This window comes from Amblyraja radiata, chromosome 22 (genome assembly GCF_010909765.2).
Source record: "Amblyraja radiata isolate CabotCenter1 chromosome 22, sAmbRad1.1.pri, whole genome shotgun sequence".
NCBI lineage: Eukaryota > Metazoa > Chordata > Chondrichthyes > Rajiformes > Rajidae > Amblyraja > Amblyraja radiata.
Genome location: NC_045977.1, coordinates 4,262,347 through 4,275,476, shown reverse-complemented (window position 1 = coordinate 4,275,476; position 13,130 = coordinate 4,262,347). Strand labels below are relative to the sequence as shown.

The following is a 13,130-nucleotide window of genomic DNA, read 5'->3' as shown; positions in this document are numbered from 1 at the left end:
CTTGATATTGTTAGACAACAAACCCACACTGAAACAGCAATATTAGCTTTATTAAGTATAAAACATTTTATAAATATTCTTATTAAAATCAAATATACAAATACTTTCAATTATTTCAATGTACAGTTATGGTGTTGATAGTACCCATGCACATCCAACTCTGTCATGTAAAACACAATGCAATTGTGTTTATGACCTCTTCGGTTTCATCAAGTTGAACAAGGCTCCTCCACAGCAATAATGTAAAATAGACAAGTTAATGGAGAATCAAACTACATTGTGAATCTTAAGTGTTGGACAGTGTATCCATGAAGGACATGTTTTTATTTCAATTTATATGACCTAGTTAGTGTCATGAGTTACACCATCCAAATTATTTATTGGAAAATAAACAAGACTAAATTAGAAAGATTGCACTTAAAAAGAATAACAGGCACATCACAACACAAAAAAAGTATTCAGTCAAATGATAATGCATATGGATGAAGTATAAGAACAAGCTGCATGGTACAAATGCTCCAGAATAATTGAAAGTTGGTCCCATTAAGAAATTTAGGACTTCTTAAACATATCTGATATTATTAAAGGAGAAACCAGAATAAAGAGGACACAGAGGACCAAATTGCATATCTATTTTGTAGGACTCCATCTTTATTGTTAACAAAACTAGTGTTGGATAACAAACAACAAAAGGATAAATCAACAGTTATGAATGTCCACCTTTGAGAACAAAGGGGTCTTCAAAGCTTCTTCCAATTAATCTACTAGATTCAGGCAAGTCCCCTGAAAGAAAAAAAAGAGACATATATATATATATATATATATCTCAAAAGAGCCAAGTGTGGTCTCACCAAGAGTCTTGGTGAGACCACACCTGGAGTATTGCGTACAGTTTTGGTCTCCTAATCAGAGGAAAGACATTCTTGCCATAGAGGGAGTACAGAGAAGGTTCACCAGATTGATTCCTGGGATGGCAGGACTTTCATATGAAGATAGACTCAGCTTGTACACACTGGAGTTTAGAAGTTTGAGGGGGGATCTTATAGAAACTTACAAAATTCTTAAGGGGTTGGACAGGCTAGATGCAGGAAGAATATTCCCGATGTTGGGGAAGTCCAGAACTAGGGGTCACAGTTTAAGGATAAGAGGGAAGTCTTTTAGGACTGAGATGAGAAAATCATTTTTTACACAGAGAGTGGTGAATCTGTGGAATTCTCTGCCACAGAAGGTAGTTGAGGCCAGTTCATTGGCTATATTTAAGAGGGAGTTAGATGTGGCCCTTGTGGCTAAAGGGATCAGGGGGTATGGAGATAAGGCAGGGATGGGATACTGAGTTGGATGATCAGCCATGATCATATCGAATGGCGGTGCAGACTTGAAGGGCCGAATGGCCTACTCCTGCACCTATTGTCTATGTTTCTATGAGCCTGTAATTGGAAGTGGAAAATAAAAATCATTTTTTGGTGTTAATCAATGTGCCATTTCTTTTCAATGGCTTGTGCCAATGGCAAACAAAAACTTGCTAAAGGATAGTGGAACACTACTTCAGGTTTTACTGACAAGATAATTCAATATTCAACTACTTATGGTTCTTTCACTAATAAATCAAAACACAAAATACAAACTACTTGCAAACATTTCAGAAGTGTTTTTTATCTGTTAACCCTCCCCCCCCCTGTGTGTTTTAACTCACTGCAACAATGATACATGTTGGTAGACAAAAATGTTGGATAAACTCAGCAGGTGAGGCAGCATCTATGGAGCGAAGGAAATAGGCAACGTTTCGGGACAAAACCCTTCTTCAGACTGATATGGGGGAGGGGGGGGAAGAAGAAAGGAAGAGGAGGAGCCAGTGGGCTGAGGGAGAGCTGAGAAGGAGAGGAGAAAGTAAGGACTACCTGAAATTAGAGAAGTCAATGTTCATACTGCTGGGGTGCAAACTGCCCAAGCGAAATATGAGATGCTGTTCCTCCAATTTACAGTGGTGCTCACTCTGGCCAAGGAGGGGGCCAAGGACAGAAAGGTCGGATTCGGAATGGGAGGGGGAGTTGAAGTGCTGAGCCACTGGGAGATTAGGTTGGTTATCGCGAACAGAGCGGAGGTGTTCGGCGAAGCGACCGCCAAGCCTACGCTTGGTCTCACCGATGTAGAGCAGCTGACATCTAGAGCAACGGATGCAATAGATGAGGTTGGAGGAGATGCAGGTGAACCTCTGCCGCACCTCATTGTCTTTGCTTTCTGAATTAAACTGCAAAGTAATTATAAATCTTAAAGTGAACAAAATATTTGCAGCCTGACAAAGTGCAATTTAAATGGCCTACCTGGACTGCACTTATCATTTGGCTCCCTTAAAATCACTTTCTTTATATTTGGCAACGATGTCGTTTTAGCAAGAGATTTTACTCCATCCTCCTTGTTCTCATTGACAAAATGAGCTAGAATTCCATACAGTAAAGGGCTATAGAGAGAGCAGAAAATTAACACTCTTTAATCACATGTAACATTTTATTTCATAGAAGTTACTGAACTTGTCACATCATATGAAATAATTGAAATTATGACAATATTAATAAAAGGCATGTTATGCAGTAAACATTTGTATTCAGTAAGTAATTATTCATGCAAAATTAGCTTGTAAATGCATATAAATAACAATCACTATGAAACATCTTGAACAACAATATTTGATGTAAACTGTAAACTAAACATGAGCTCTGATTTTCAAAGTCTTGAATAGTATATTACCAGCAGCTAATTTGAGAATATGGTGAAATGGGGACTGTCTGGAAACAAATTGCTTTTCCAACATCCAAATAATGTTTCTCAGTCAAATAGTATATTGAGAACATTGTAGATACAAATTTAAAATTTTTAAATTGCTACATTAGCCTTTTTCTGTTAGTTATTTCTAAGAATATGTTTACTTAGATTTATACTAAATGCTGCTATTTTGTTTTATTGTACTTACAAGTTTTCAAATTACACAAATAAATTCCATGAACTAATGGTCATTCAAATGATTTAAAGGATTATGAAAGGATGATTCCAGGGTAGGAACCAATTATATTTCAAAATACACCACCAGTATTAAAGCATAATTTCTTATATTTGTTTGTTCGGTGAGAGAGAAATTACTAGATCCAGATGAATAGTTGATATTGGAAATGCCCCAAATACCGTAAATCTGAAGCAAAAACTCAGCCAATCATGCAGCAACTATGCAGAGCCTTAGAACTGCACAGCACAGGAATAGGCTCATCAGCCAACCCTGGCCATGCCGACCATCCAGCCCATCTACACTAATCCCACATGCCTTCATTAGGTCGATATCCTTTTATTCCTTGCCTATTCAAGTGACTATCTAAATGTGATAGCAGCAAGTTCCAGATATCAATTATTCTGCAGAGGAAAACTTGTCCCTCATATCCAGTTAAAAACTTTGTCCTATCACTTTAAACCTATACCTTAATTTGTAATAACCCTGCCATGGGGAAAATATTCTATCTATACTATCTATGCCTTAGGATTTTATACACTGAGATTGTCCCTCTTCCTCTTTTGCCTCAAGGAAAACACATCCAGCCATTCCAATCTGAATTTCTTCTGCCTCGTCTCCAATACAACCAATGCAGCAGCAGAACTACACACTATACTCCGATTGCGTTATAACTAGCGTTTTGTTAAGTTGAAAAATAGCATCCCAACATTTGTATTCTGTCCTGATCTATGAAGGCAAACATGACATATGCTTTCTTCATCACTCTATTTAACTTGGAACCAGGAACTCAGAACTCAGGGTCTCTTTTCATCAACATTCTTTGCTTCCTTACCATTTACTGTGTGTAGTCTACCATTATGCCATCCCAAAATACATCATCTCACACTCGGCGGGATTAAATTCCATCTGCCAGTACTCTACCGAACTTTCCATTTGATCTAAATTCTGCTGTTAGACTTAGTTTACCTTCTTTGTTATCTACAACACCACCAATTTTCATGTGTGAACTTAATCATTTCTCCAACATTCACATCAAAGTCATTAATATATACCACACCAAGGATTCCTGCACTGATCCTGTAATACACAACTGGGCACAGACATCTAATCAGAAAAGGATCCTTCTACCACTACCCTCTGTATCCTATTGCCAAACCATTATGGATCCAATTATAGATACAACATGCTGGAGTAACTCAGTGTGCCAGGCAGCATTTCCGGAGAAAAGGAATAGGTGATGTTTCGGGTTGAGACCCTTCGTTAGACTGTCACCTATTCCTTTTCTCCAGAGATGCTGCCTGACCCACTGAGTTACTCCAGCATTTTGTGTCTATCTTTGGTGTAAACCAGCAACTGCTTTTCTTTCTTGTACACTTTGGATCCAATTAGCAAGCTTGCCTTGGAACCCCATGTGCCTTAACCTCTGGACCAGCCTACCTGTGGGACCTTGTCAAAACCTTGCTAAAATCCATGTGGATGATGTCTATCACATTACCCTCATTAATCAAAAAACTATTAAACTAGTGAGGCCCAAATTTCCATTGCATAAAGTCATATTAAGCCCTGCCTTTCCAAATGTACATAATTTCCCTACCACTGGCACAAAGCTCACCAGTCTGTAGTTACTTGGCTTATCCGTGCTGCCCTTTTAAATAAAGGAACAACATTGGCTATCCTTCAGTCATATGTAGAAGAAAACAGATTTGACATTTCATGGCAATGACCCATATCTAGAAAAGTGAGGTAAAACATGTGTTCGAAACTGCAAAAAGGATAAGGTGAAAACAAAGGGAATGCATTTGATAGGGCAGAGACCAGTTGTGAACATAACCACTACTTTAAATTCTGGCAATTAGAGAAAGAAGCGCGAAGAAAGCAAATGTTTTATGATATTGGACATACTGTTTGAAATCAAAAGCACATACATTTTTCTAATTTTAGTAAAATAATTTTAGGATTTGCTTACACAGTTTTTATGCTTGTATCTTCAACAATATTCAGCTCATTCACTAGAAACTGTCTCTCTAAAGGTATCTCAGGTTGGCCAGCCTCTGTGTGGAAAAGTTTACTGTGAAACCGCTATTATTCATTATATTTAGTGCAAATATTGATCTAAACAGAAGCAACAGTGGAGATATTATTTTGTATTTGCAGGATTGAAAAAAGAATATTCTTCGCAATAAAAATACTTTTTCATTAACAGTGAAGTCAGGAAATTGTTACATGGAATTAATGTCGCATTCCGATTATCTAAATATAAAATCCTGTGATAACTGAACTCTTTTCTTGAAGTCTCATTTTTATGGATACTGTGTGTTATGGCTGCTTTCAATGTAAATAGTTAAAAAAAGTTTTGAAGATAACACAACTGGAGATGCAGGTAGCATCATGCAATAAGAGCCAAAATCCTATAACACAGGCTAAAGAAAGTGGAAAATACAAATGGAAGTGTCACAAAAGTCTGAAAATTTCTGGTAAACTTCAGATAATCCCAACCCATGCCTGAGGGAATTAAGATAAACAAACAGGTAAAAATTAAGGGAAACAAAACTATAGACCCATGTCTATAAGCATATTACAGCCCTGCCTAACTCTTACTCTTAAACCTGTGTGTAATGGCTGCTGAAATTGAGAGATAGTTCTTCAGAAAGCTGACACTGGTGTAATGTTGACATATGGGAATGTTTGATTGGCATACCATCTATTAATCTTAAACTCAACAGCAGTTGAGAGTTTCCAAGGTGTCATGCCCTTATGTATATAAAGTTAAAACCTTGAAAATGTAATCTTGGGGATAAACAGATCTGCCCATCTGTGCATATCAACTTTTCAAGAAGAACAAGAGACCAAATCAGTACAAGGCATAGAAATCCAAATATTTGGGTTGCAATGACTTACTCTATAAACATTCAAGGTATATATAGTTTCGGTGAGAATAATTATCCAGTTATGCACCAAATTAATAGGGAAAGGTTATGATATTCGCTTTAAGTGTGAAAAGTCAACTATAATTGAGCTGTTTGCAATTACAGAAAACGAACATGCACAACAGTGTGTAATCATCCAACTTGGTCAGTCTCTCATCTTTTTCCTAATATTGCTCACTTGTGTCATTGCACAGCTCTAATTATTATTAGCAACTGTTCAGAAATGTACACTTCATTCGAGTGAATATATTTAATCAATGAATCAAGATGGAGAACAGTCCCAATTGCACTCAAACTACCCGTATCAGATGAGCTGCTTTTGAGCCTTTGCCAACCAGGAGTCATATTCTTGCGAGACAGATCCCCCTGGTGTTCACTTTAATTGGGCCTTGGGAATGAGGTGATAAGCTGCATATGATAAAGGTGCTTACATTAATCAGTTTGGTCAAGATTTCCAGTATATTGACAATGCAATGATACATAAATAGTGAAATACTTCCAAGTTAGAATTCTGTTTGACATGCAGGAGAACTCGTAGATGAAGGTGTTCTCCACCCCTTTCTGCTCCAGACTTTGTACTTAGAAATCACGGAGATGGTATCAGAAAAGCCTTTCAAACTGGTGGAAACAGTTTCTCACTAGCATTCATGTAGAATTGAGGCTCGGCTCAATGCCATAGAAGTTATCTACATTTAGGCAAAGACTGCTTCATTTATTTGAGCACTGTAATCCATAATAGACAATTACACTTCTGATTTTACAGCGGCAGAGGAAGCATATGGTTGCATCCAGGATATCCTCAAGAAACTTCTGCAACCTCCAATAAATATCTTCCTTTGTATTACTCCACCCTTTGTAGAGTTTCCCCTGCTTCCCATAGAACTTTGTTTCAACACCACAATGCCACAATCAACTTGCTGATGAAAATCATGTATTTTGCCCAAGTTTTGGCAGTGAATTTTAGAAATGAGTGATCCTTGCAGTAATATATTTAAGGGCATTCAACAGGCTATTATTCAATTAAGGAGATAATATCATGATGAATGGCATGTCTACCATGTTAAGGTTCAGAGTAAACTGTTGTATCAGTAGTTGGTCATTTTACATGGCTGTAAAAACACCAGGTAACAAATATGTAATTAGACTTGCTATTTTCCAGTTTTTCTTTCAAAATAACTGTTACAATTGCTTATTTCATATGTACAATATTTTCTAATTGGTTTTTTTTTGCACTTTTTTTTCCCGAGCAGTGCTTTTCTTTCACTGCCATATACAATTTGTATTTAGCGTACGTTAATCTAGTTGCTTGTGATGTTGCTGCAAGCAAGAATTCCATTGTACATGTACCAAGCATGAATTATATTTTCTCAGAATAGTGACTTACAAAGATAAAATCTTAAATTTAATTTAACAATGGCTGTACATACCTGCTGTAAGCACTGATGCTGTATATTTGTATTTATTAAACTCAAGATATTCACGGATGAGCTCATTAATAAGAAGGTTTTCATGTGACAGCGGAGGCCTTGGTTCGCTCTGATCATCCAGGGCACTAAAAACCTCAGCTCGAATTCTGGCTTTTAGTTGACCCATCACACCTCTCTTTTCTAAGGTCTCTTTTAGAACTGTAAATCAAAAGAATGTTTTTTTAAGTTTCATTTTAAATGCTTGCAGAATTAGCAGGAAACAGTTAATTGGCAATACTTGCAATTATAAATGATGGTGTCATCAAAATAAAAGTATTAAACATAATAATTTAAATCACAATCAACAGGTAACTAGAACCTTCCTTAAAATATCTGTTAGTATGATTGACAAGCGGCACTTTCAACAAAAGGGACAATAACAACAGCACATTATGCTTTCAATTACATTATAGAGGATTTCTTTATAGGATTGTTTAACTTTTTTTTTTAAATGACTGCAAAACTGAAAGCCCATTAAAAGAAAACATATATTCATTATTTTAAATGAGAACAGTAAGATACCATTCTCTTCCCTATGCCACACCTGAACTCTCACCAATTTCTCCAACCCTCCCCCCCCCCCCCTAATATGCATGTTTTACGGCAAAAAATTAGGAAAGCTAACAAAATGCTATTGTTTACTGCTGGGGACACAAAAGTAAAGACATTATGTTTCAATTACACAGGGCATTGGTAGCAGTTCAAATAATTTTTATTATTGGACTAACACTCGGAATTGGTAATCTGTCTCATGAGAATTCTATGTTTGTATCTGTGGAGTTTAAGAGTGAACGAGGACTTGATTAGAGCATGTAAAATCCTAAATGGTCTTGAAATGGTGACTGTAGAAAGGATATTTTAGCTTTGAGAAACTATAGAACTACAGATTTAAATTAAATTGCTGCCCGTTTAAGACAGATGAGGGGTATTTTTCTCTCAAAGTGCTGCAAGTTTTCAGACCCTTTCTCAAAGAGTGATGGGTGCAGAATAACTCCATTACTTTAAAGACAAGTGGATAAAGATTTGAGTTTTCCTGAATGCAGAATCGAGATTATAATACAATCAGCCAGTTAAAGGCATCCTTTTCTATGGTATCTTATTCGCAAATCTTGTTAAATTCTGTTTGTATCCAAATTCTATTTATACCATGACCACTAGAATAATGAATAGAATACTTCATGGATTGTCCAATCACCATATTATTTTGAGCAGATGTTCAGTCAGTCCCGTTGCAAAAGAAAGGTCTAAAGCGAAAAAGGTTCCACCAAAGTATCTTGGAATTTGAACTGTTTTCAGGGCAACACAATGTGCATTACGTTGACTGAACGACAATTGTAGATTGCTAATGTGAACGCTGACATACGTGGCTTTCAGGTGAGGTCTGAATTTCATACAATTCAAAAGACATTTTTAGAAATAACAGTGGAAAGCGGGAATATTTTAAGTAAGATAATAAAAGAGAAATGTGTGGGAAGGAACTGCAGATGTTGGTTTAAACTGAAGATAGACACAAATAACTGGAATAACTCAGCAGGTCAGACAGCATCTTTGGAGAAAAGGAATAGGTGACGTTTCGGGTTGCGATCTTTCTTCAGACTCAAAAGGAATAAGTGAAGTTTTGGGTCGCGATCCTTCTTCAGACTCAAAAGGAATAGGTGACATTTCAGGTTGACTCGAAACTTCACCTATTCCTTTTCACCAGACATGCTGTCTGACCCGTTTAATAAAAGAGAAATTGGTTTGGTAGAAATATGCTTATAGTCAATGGATGTTTCTTAATTTGGCATACAAAGATTATTACTGAAGAGCACATCTTAGATTTGGGTAGGAAGGAACTGCAGATGCTGGTTTACACTGAAGATAGACACAAAATGGTGGCGTAATTCAGCGGGACAGGCAGCATCTCTGTTGGAGTCTGCACCGTGCAGGCTGTAGGCCAGGAGCTGAGCCTGGAACTCAGGTGAGGCGACAGCACTGGCCTCGATCGGAAACATCACCCATTCCTTCTCTCCAGAGATGTTGCCTGTCCCTCTGAGTTACTCAAGCATTTTGTGTCTATCTTAGATTTGGGTGCTCAGAAGTGAGACTCAGCTAAGTGAGTATCTTTCTAGTAAGGAACACAGTCACAATATATTCATTTGTAGTCTGGAGGTTCAATTTCAAAAGGCTTGGCTTGTAGAAGTGACAAGCCATGATCTTAACCCGGTCTACGAACAATCCCAATCTCAGTGCAAAATCGGTAAGGTGTTTCACTGCCCAAAGAAATGTCTTAATCGTTGTTGCTGCAATGCTGCATCTGAGTTGAGAGTAACCATACTTTACATCAAGGTCGCTTTTAACCAAATATAGCATTGCAACAACATGGTAAAACTGAAGTCAATTAATATCAAAGGGAAAATGATTTGGTGGTAAAAAACATACATATTGTATCACATTATGATTGCCAGAGGATACCCACCTCAGGGCAGTGACCTAGGCCCAACTATTTTCTCAAAGTCATAGAGCATAGAAGCAGGCCCTTCAGTCCTGCTTGCCACGGCAACCAAGGTGCCCCATCTACACTTGTCACACGTGCCCGCGTTTGACCCATATCCATCTAAACCTTTCCTATTCATGTATCTGTTCATATGTCTTTTAAATGTTGTCATAGTTTCTGCCTCAGTCGCTCATCCCATATACCCACCACCCTGTTCTGTTGCTTCAGAAATTTACGGGATGTTGCCAGGACTCGATGGCCTGAGCTATACGGAGAGGTTGGGCAGGCTAGGACTTTATTCGATCAAGTGCATCTATAAAGTCAAGGGGTGATCTAATAGAGATGTATTAAATCATGAGGGGAATTGAAAAGGTGAATAGGTGAATTGATAAGGTGAGCCTTTTACCCAAGTTAGATGAATCAAGAATCAGAGAATATAAGTTTAAGGTAAGAGAGCAAAGATTAAGAACTAGTGAGGCAACATTTTCACTGAGGGAATGGTGGGTATATGGAATGAACTGCCAGAGGAGGGAGTTGAGGCTGATACAATAACATTTAAAATACACTTGGTCTGGTACATGGATGAGAAAGGTTTAGAGGGATATGGGCCTAATGTGAACAAATAGAACTAGCTTTGATGGGGCATCTTGGTCGGTATGGAAAGTTGGGCTGAAGGGCCTGCATCCATGCTCTGACTCCATCCCACTTATGCATTCACTCTCTACACACATGGGGAATTTACAGAGGCCAATTAACTTACAAACCCGTACATCTTTAGGATGTGGGAGGCATCCAGCGGAAACCCACGGGGTCACAGGGGGAAAATGCAAACTCCACACAGACAGCACCTGAGGTCAGAAATTCATCCTGGGCTCTGGCACTGTGAGGCAGCAGGTCTACCAGCTGCGCCACCCTGAGCAGGAAACTGTAAACTAGCGAGATTCTAACATTACCTCAACAACATTTTCCAAATTCACTAGTGAACCATCAGTGTCCTCATTCAGGCAACATCACCAGTTCCAAGCAGTGGCGTAGCAATTGTTGAGGGAGTTGGTTGCAGCAGAACACATGCAAGCAGTAGTTAGGAAGTGACTTCTTCAAACTGACATTGTTGAAGTCCCCTGCTTTAGAATCATAGAATGATACAGTGTGGAAACAGGCCCTTTGGCCCAACTTACCCACACCGGCAAACATGCCCCGAGCTACACTAGTCCCACCTGTCCGCTCTTGGCCCATATCCCTCCAAACATGTCCTATCCATGTAGATTAGACAGAGGGAACTAATGATGGCGGGGGAGAATATAAAGCCAAGAGGTTATGGGATACCTCAAATTGCTGCAGCTATCCATAACAATATTTCTTCATAAATGTACAGAGTATTTCATAATTGTGCATGTGATCTTATTTTAATAAATATTTTAAAGTCAATGAGTTTAATTTTATTACTGCAGACGTTAATGGAAATGACCACATGATGTTATCATTTTCTATTTTTCATGCCATATTTGAAAACACCAATACAAGTCTGCTCAATCTAATTTAGTATAGATTGATATGGTATATCAGAGAACAGTATATCAGAGAAATTGGAAAGCTTCTAGGGGAAAAAAGAGCATTTATTGAAATATGCTAAACTGAAGGCAATAGGTTGAAGAGACATTGTGAGATAGATTCCAAAGAACAATAGGCATTTTTTAAATGGAGCAGAACTCCAATGGTTCCTGGCAATTAAATAGCCAGCTTTACCGCTATGAATTCAGTACAATAAAAACATACAGAAAGGTATCAACTACTATTGGATCAACTGAAAATTGGGGAGAAATACATTTGAGAGTACAAGTTTGAAGAAAGGTCCCATCCAAACATCACCTATCCATATTTTGCAGAAATGCTGCCTGACACGCTGAGTTACTCCAGCACGTTGCATTTTCTTTTAGTAAACTAGCATCTGCGATTCCTTATTTCTACATTTGAGATAGACAATTCCCTATGTAGGTTACTCAGCAGGAGCAAAAACTGAAACTGCAAAAATAAACTTGTTGCAAGCGTGAATTCGTGAAAGTGACTACTTCCTGAAGATTCAAGCCTTTGATTCTGCCCAAGGGTATAAAATCATGTATTACACTGAAACGCGGGGAGGTGGCTTCAGTTGCCCGGGCCCGAGATAATTCACTCCGTCGCCACCCACTAAACTTTCCTCCCCGACCCTCTAGCTTGATCAGACGGAGAGAACCTTAGTTTGTTGGGTTTCTGTCACATATTGTTTGGCAGTGCTTGTGAGTGCCCCCGTGGAGGGTTTATTATCACTGTCAACAGCACGACTCTTGGTGAACCGTCTCCAGCGGCGCTAGAGTTGGCACCAGGCCCGGTGATAAACGGAATGAAGCCGGCCCACAACACGCCTTCAGCCCGCCGGCCTACAACAGCCCGATCTGCGAGACGATTCGCATCAACTATCATCATTCCCACAGCTGAGTTGAGTCTATCGGCGGCTGCCGACACCTACCGGCTTTCAGCTCGCTAACGGTCGCCATTTGCCCGCCTTCGCCCGCCCACGTGACCGCCGCCGCTGGCTGGGCTGTAGAGGGCGCGGTTGCCATGGCAGCGGGTGCAGGCCGCGCCGCGCCGGGCCGCTCCTGGCGGTAACACGGGCACCGACACTGTGCTGGAGTAACAGCATGACGGGCAACATCTCTGGATGATAGACACACGGTGCTGGAGTATCAGCGGGTCAGGTAGCATCTGGGGAAGATACACACACAGTGCTGGAGTAACCAATCGGGTAAGACAGCATCTCCAGAGCTCGGACACAACTGCTAGAGTAACTCAGCGGGTTAGGCAGCATCTCTGGACCATAGACGACACAGTGTTGGAGTAACCATCGGGTCAGTCAGTATCTCTGGACCATAGACAAACAGTGTTGGAGTAACTCAGCGCGACAGGCGGCTTCTCTGGAGGATAGACACAAAACGCTGGAGTAACTCAGCGGGCCAGGTAGCATCACTTAGCAATGTTACAAAATTTTGAGATTTTAAAAATCAAGTCTGTAATTTATCCCATCAGATAAAGCATAAAAATAAGTTTAATTTGACACCTAATTCACTTTCATATCTCAAGTATTTAAAAAGTTATGGCCATTTTCATACTCGGAAATGAGCATCTTGTTCCCTATTGATTTTCTATGGACATAACAAAAAAGCTGTGATCTTGAACAGTCAAAAGCCCATAACTTTCTTAAAAATTAAGAAAACTGAATGAAATTT

General features: G+C 39.1%; 2 protein-coding genes across 5 annotated transcripts in view; one reads left to right on the top strand and one right to left on the bottom strand.

The window, feature by feature from the left end:
- Window positions 1–29: 29 nt before the first annotated feature.
- On the bottom strand, window positions 30–12,462 carry cep20 (centrosomal protein 20). 4 transcript variants are annotated; one of them, XM_033040274.1, is made up of 5 exons: window positions 12,374–12,462; window positions 7,353–7,550; window positions 4,965–5,049; window positions 2,322–2,458; window positions 30–783 (listed from the first exon to the last, which is right to left on the bottom strand). In XM_033040274.1, exons 1-5 carry the CDS (start codon window positions 12,399–12,401, stop codon window positions 707–709), a joined length of 525 nt encoding a protein of 174 aa, XP_032896165.1. In that variant the 5' UTR covers window positions 12,402–12,462; the 3' UTR covers window positions 30–706. The 4 variants fall into 4 exon arrangements, 3 of the variants coding, with proteins under 3 accessions (XP_032896165.1, XP_032896166.1, XP_032896167.1); XR_004415293.1 differs by lacking the exon at window positions 4,965–5,049 and having other exon boundaries at window positions 12,374–12,458; XM_033040275.1 differs by lacking the exon at window positions 2,322–2,458 and having other exon boundaries at window positions 12,374–12,458.
- abcc1 (ATP binding cassette subfamily C member 1) overlaps window positions 12,450–13,130 on the top strand; it is a 169,038-nt gene continuing 168,357 nt past the window's right edge. Inside the window, exon 1 of the mRNA XM_033040273.1 lies at window positions 12,450–12,649. The gene's annotated coding sequence lies outside the window, so the exon portion shown is untranslated. The remainder of the gene's footprint in view (window positions 12,650–13,130) is intronic.

Coding starts and splice junctions, on each gene's coding strand:
- cep20 (XM_033040274.1), bottom strand. CDS start 12,401: ATGGCGACCGTTAGCGAGCTGAAAGCCG. Junction 7,551..12,373: donor CGTTAGCGAGCTGAAAGCCG/GTAGGTGTCGGC, acceptor TTTGATTTACAG/TTCTAAAAGAGACCTTAGAA. Junction 5,050..7,352: donor AGCATCAGTGCTTACAGCAG/GTATGTACAGCC, acceptor TTTTCCACACAG/AGGCTGGCCAACCTGAGATA.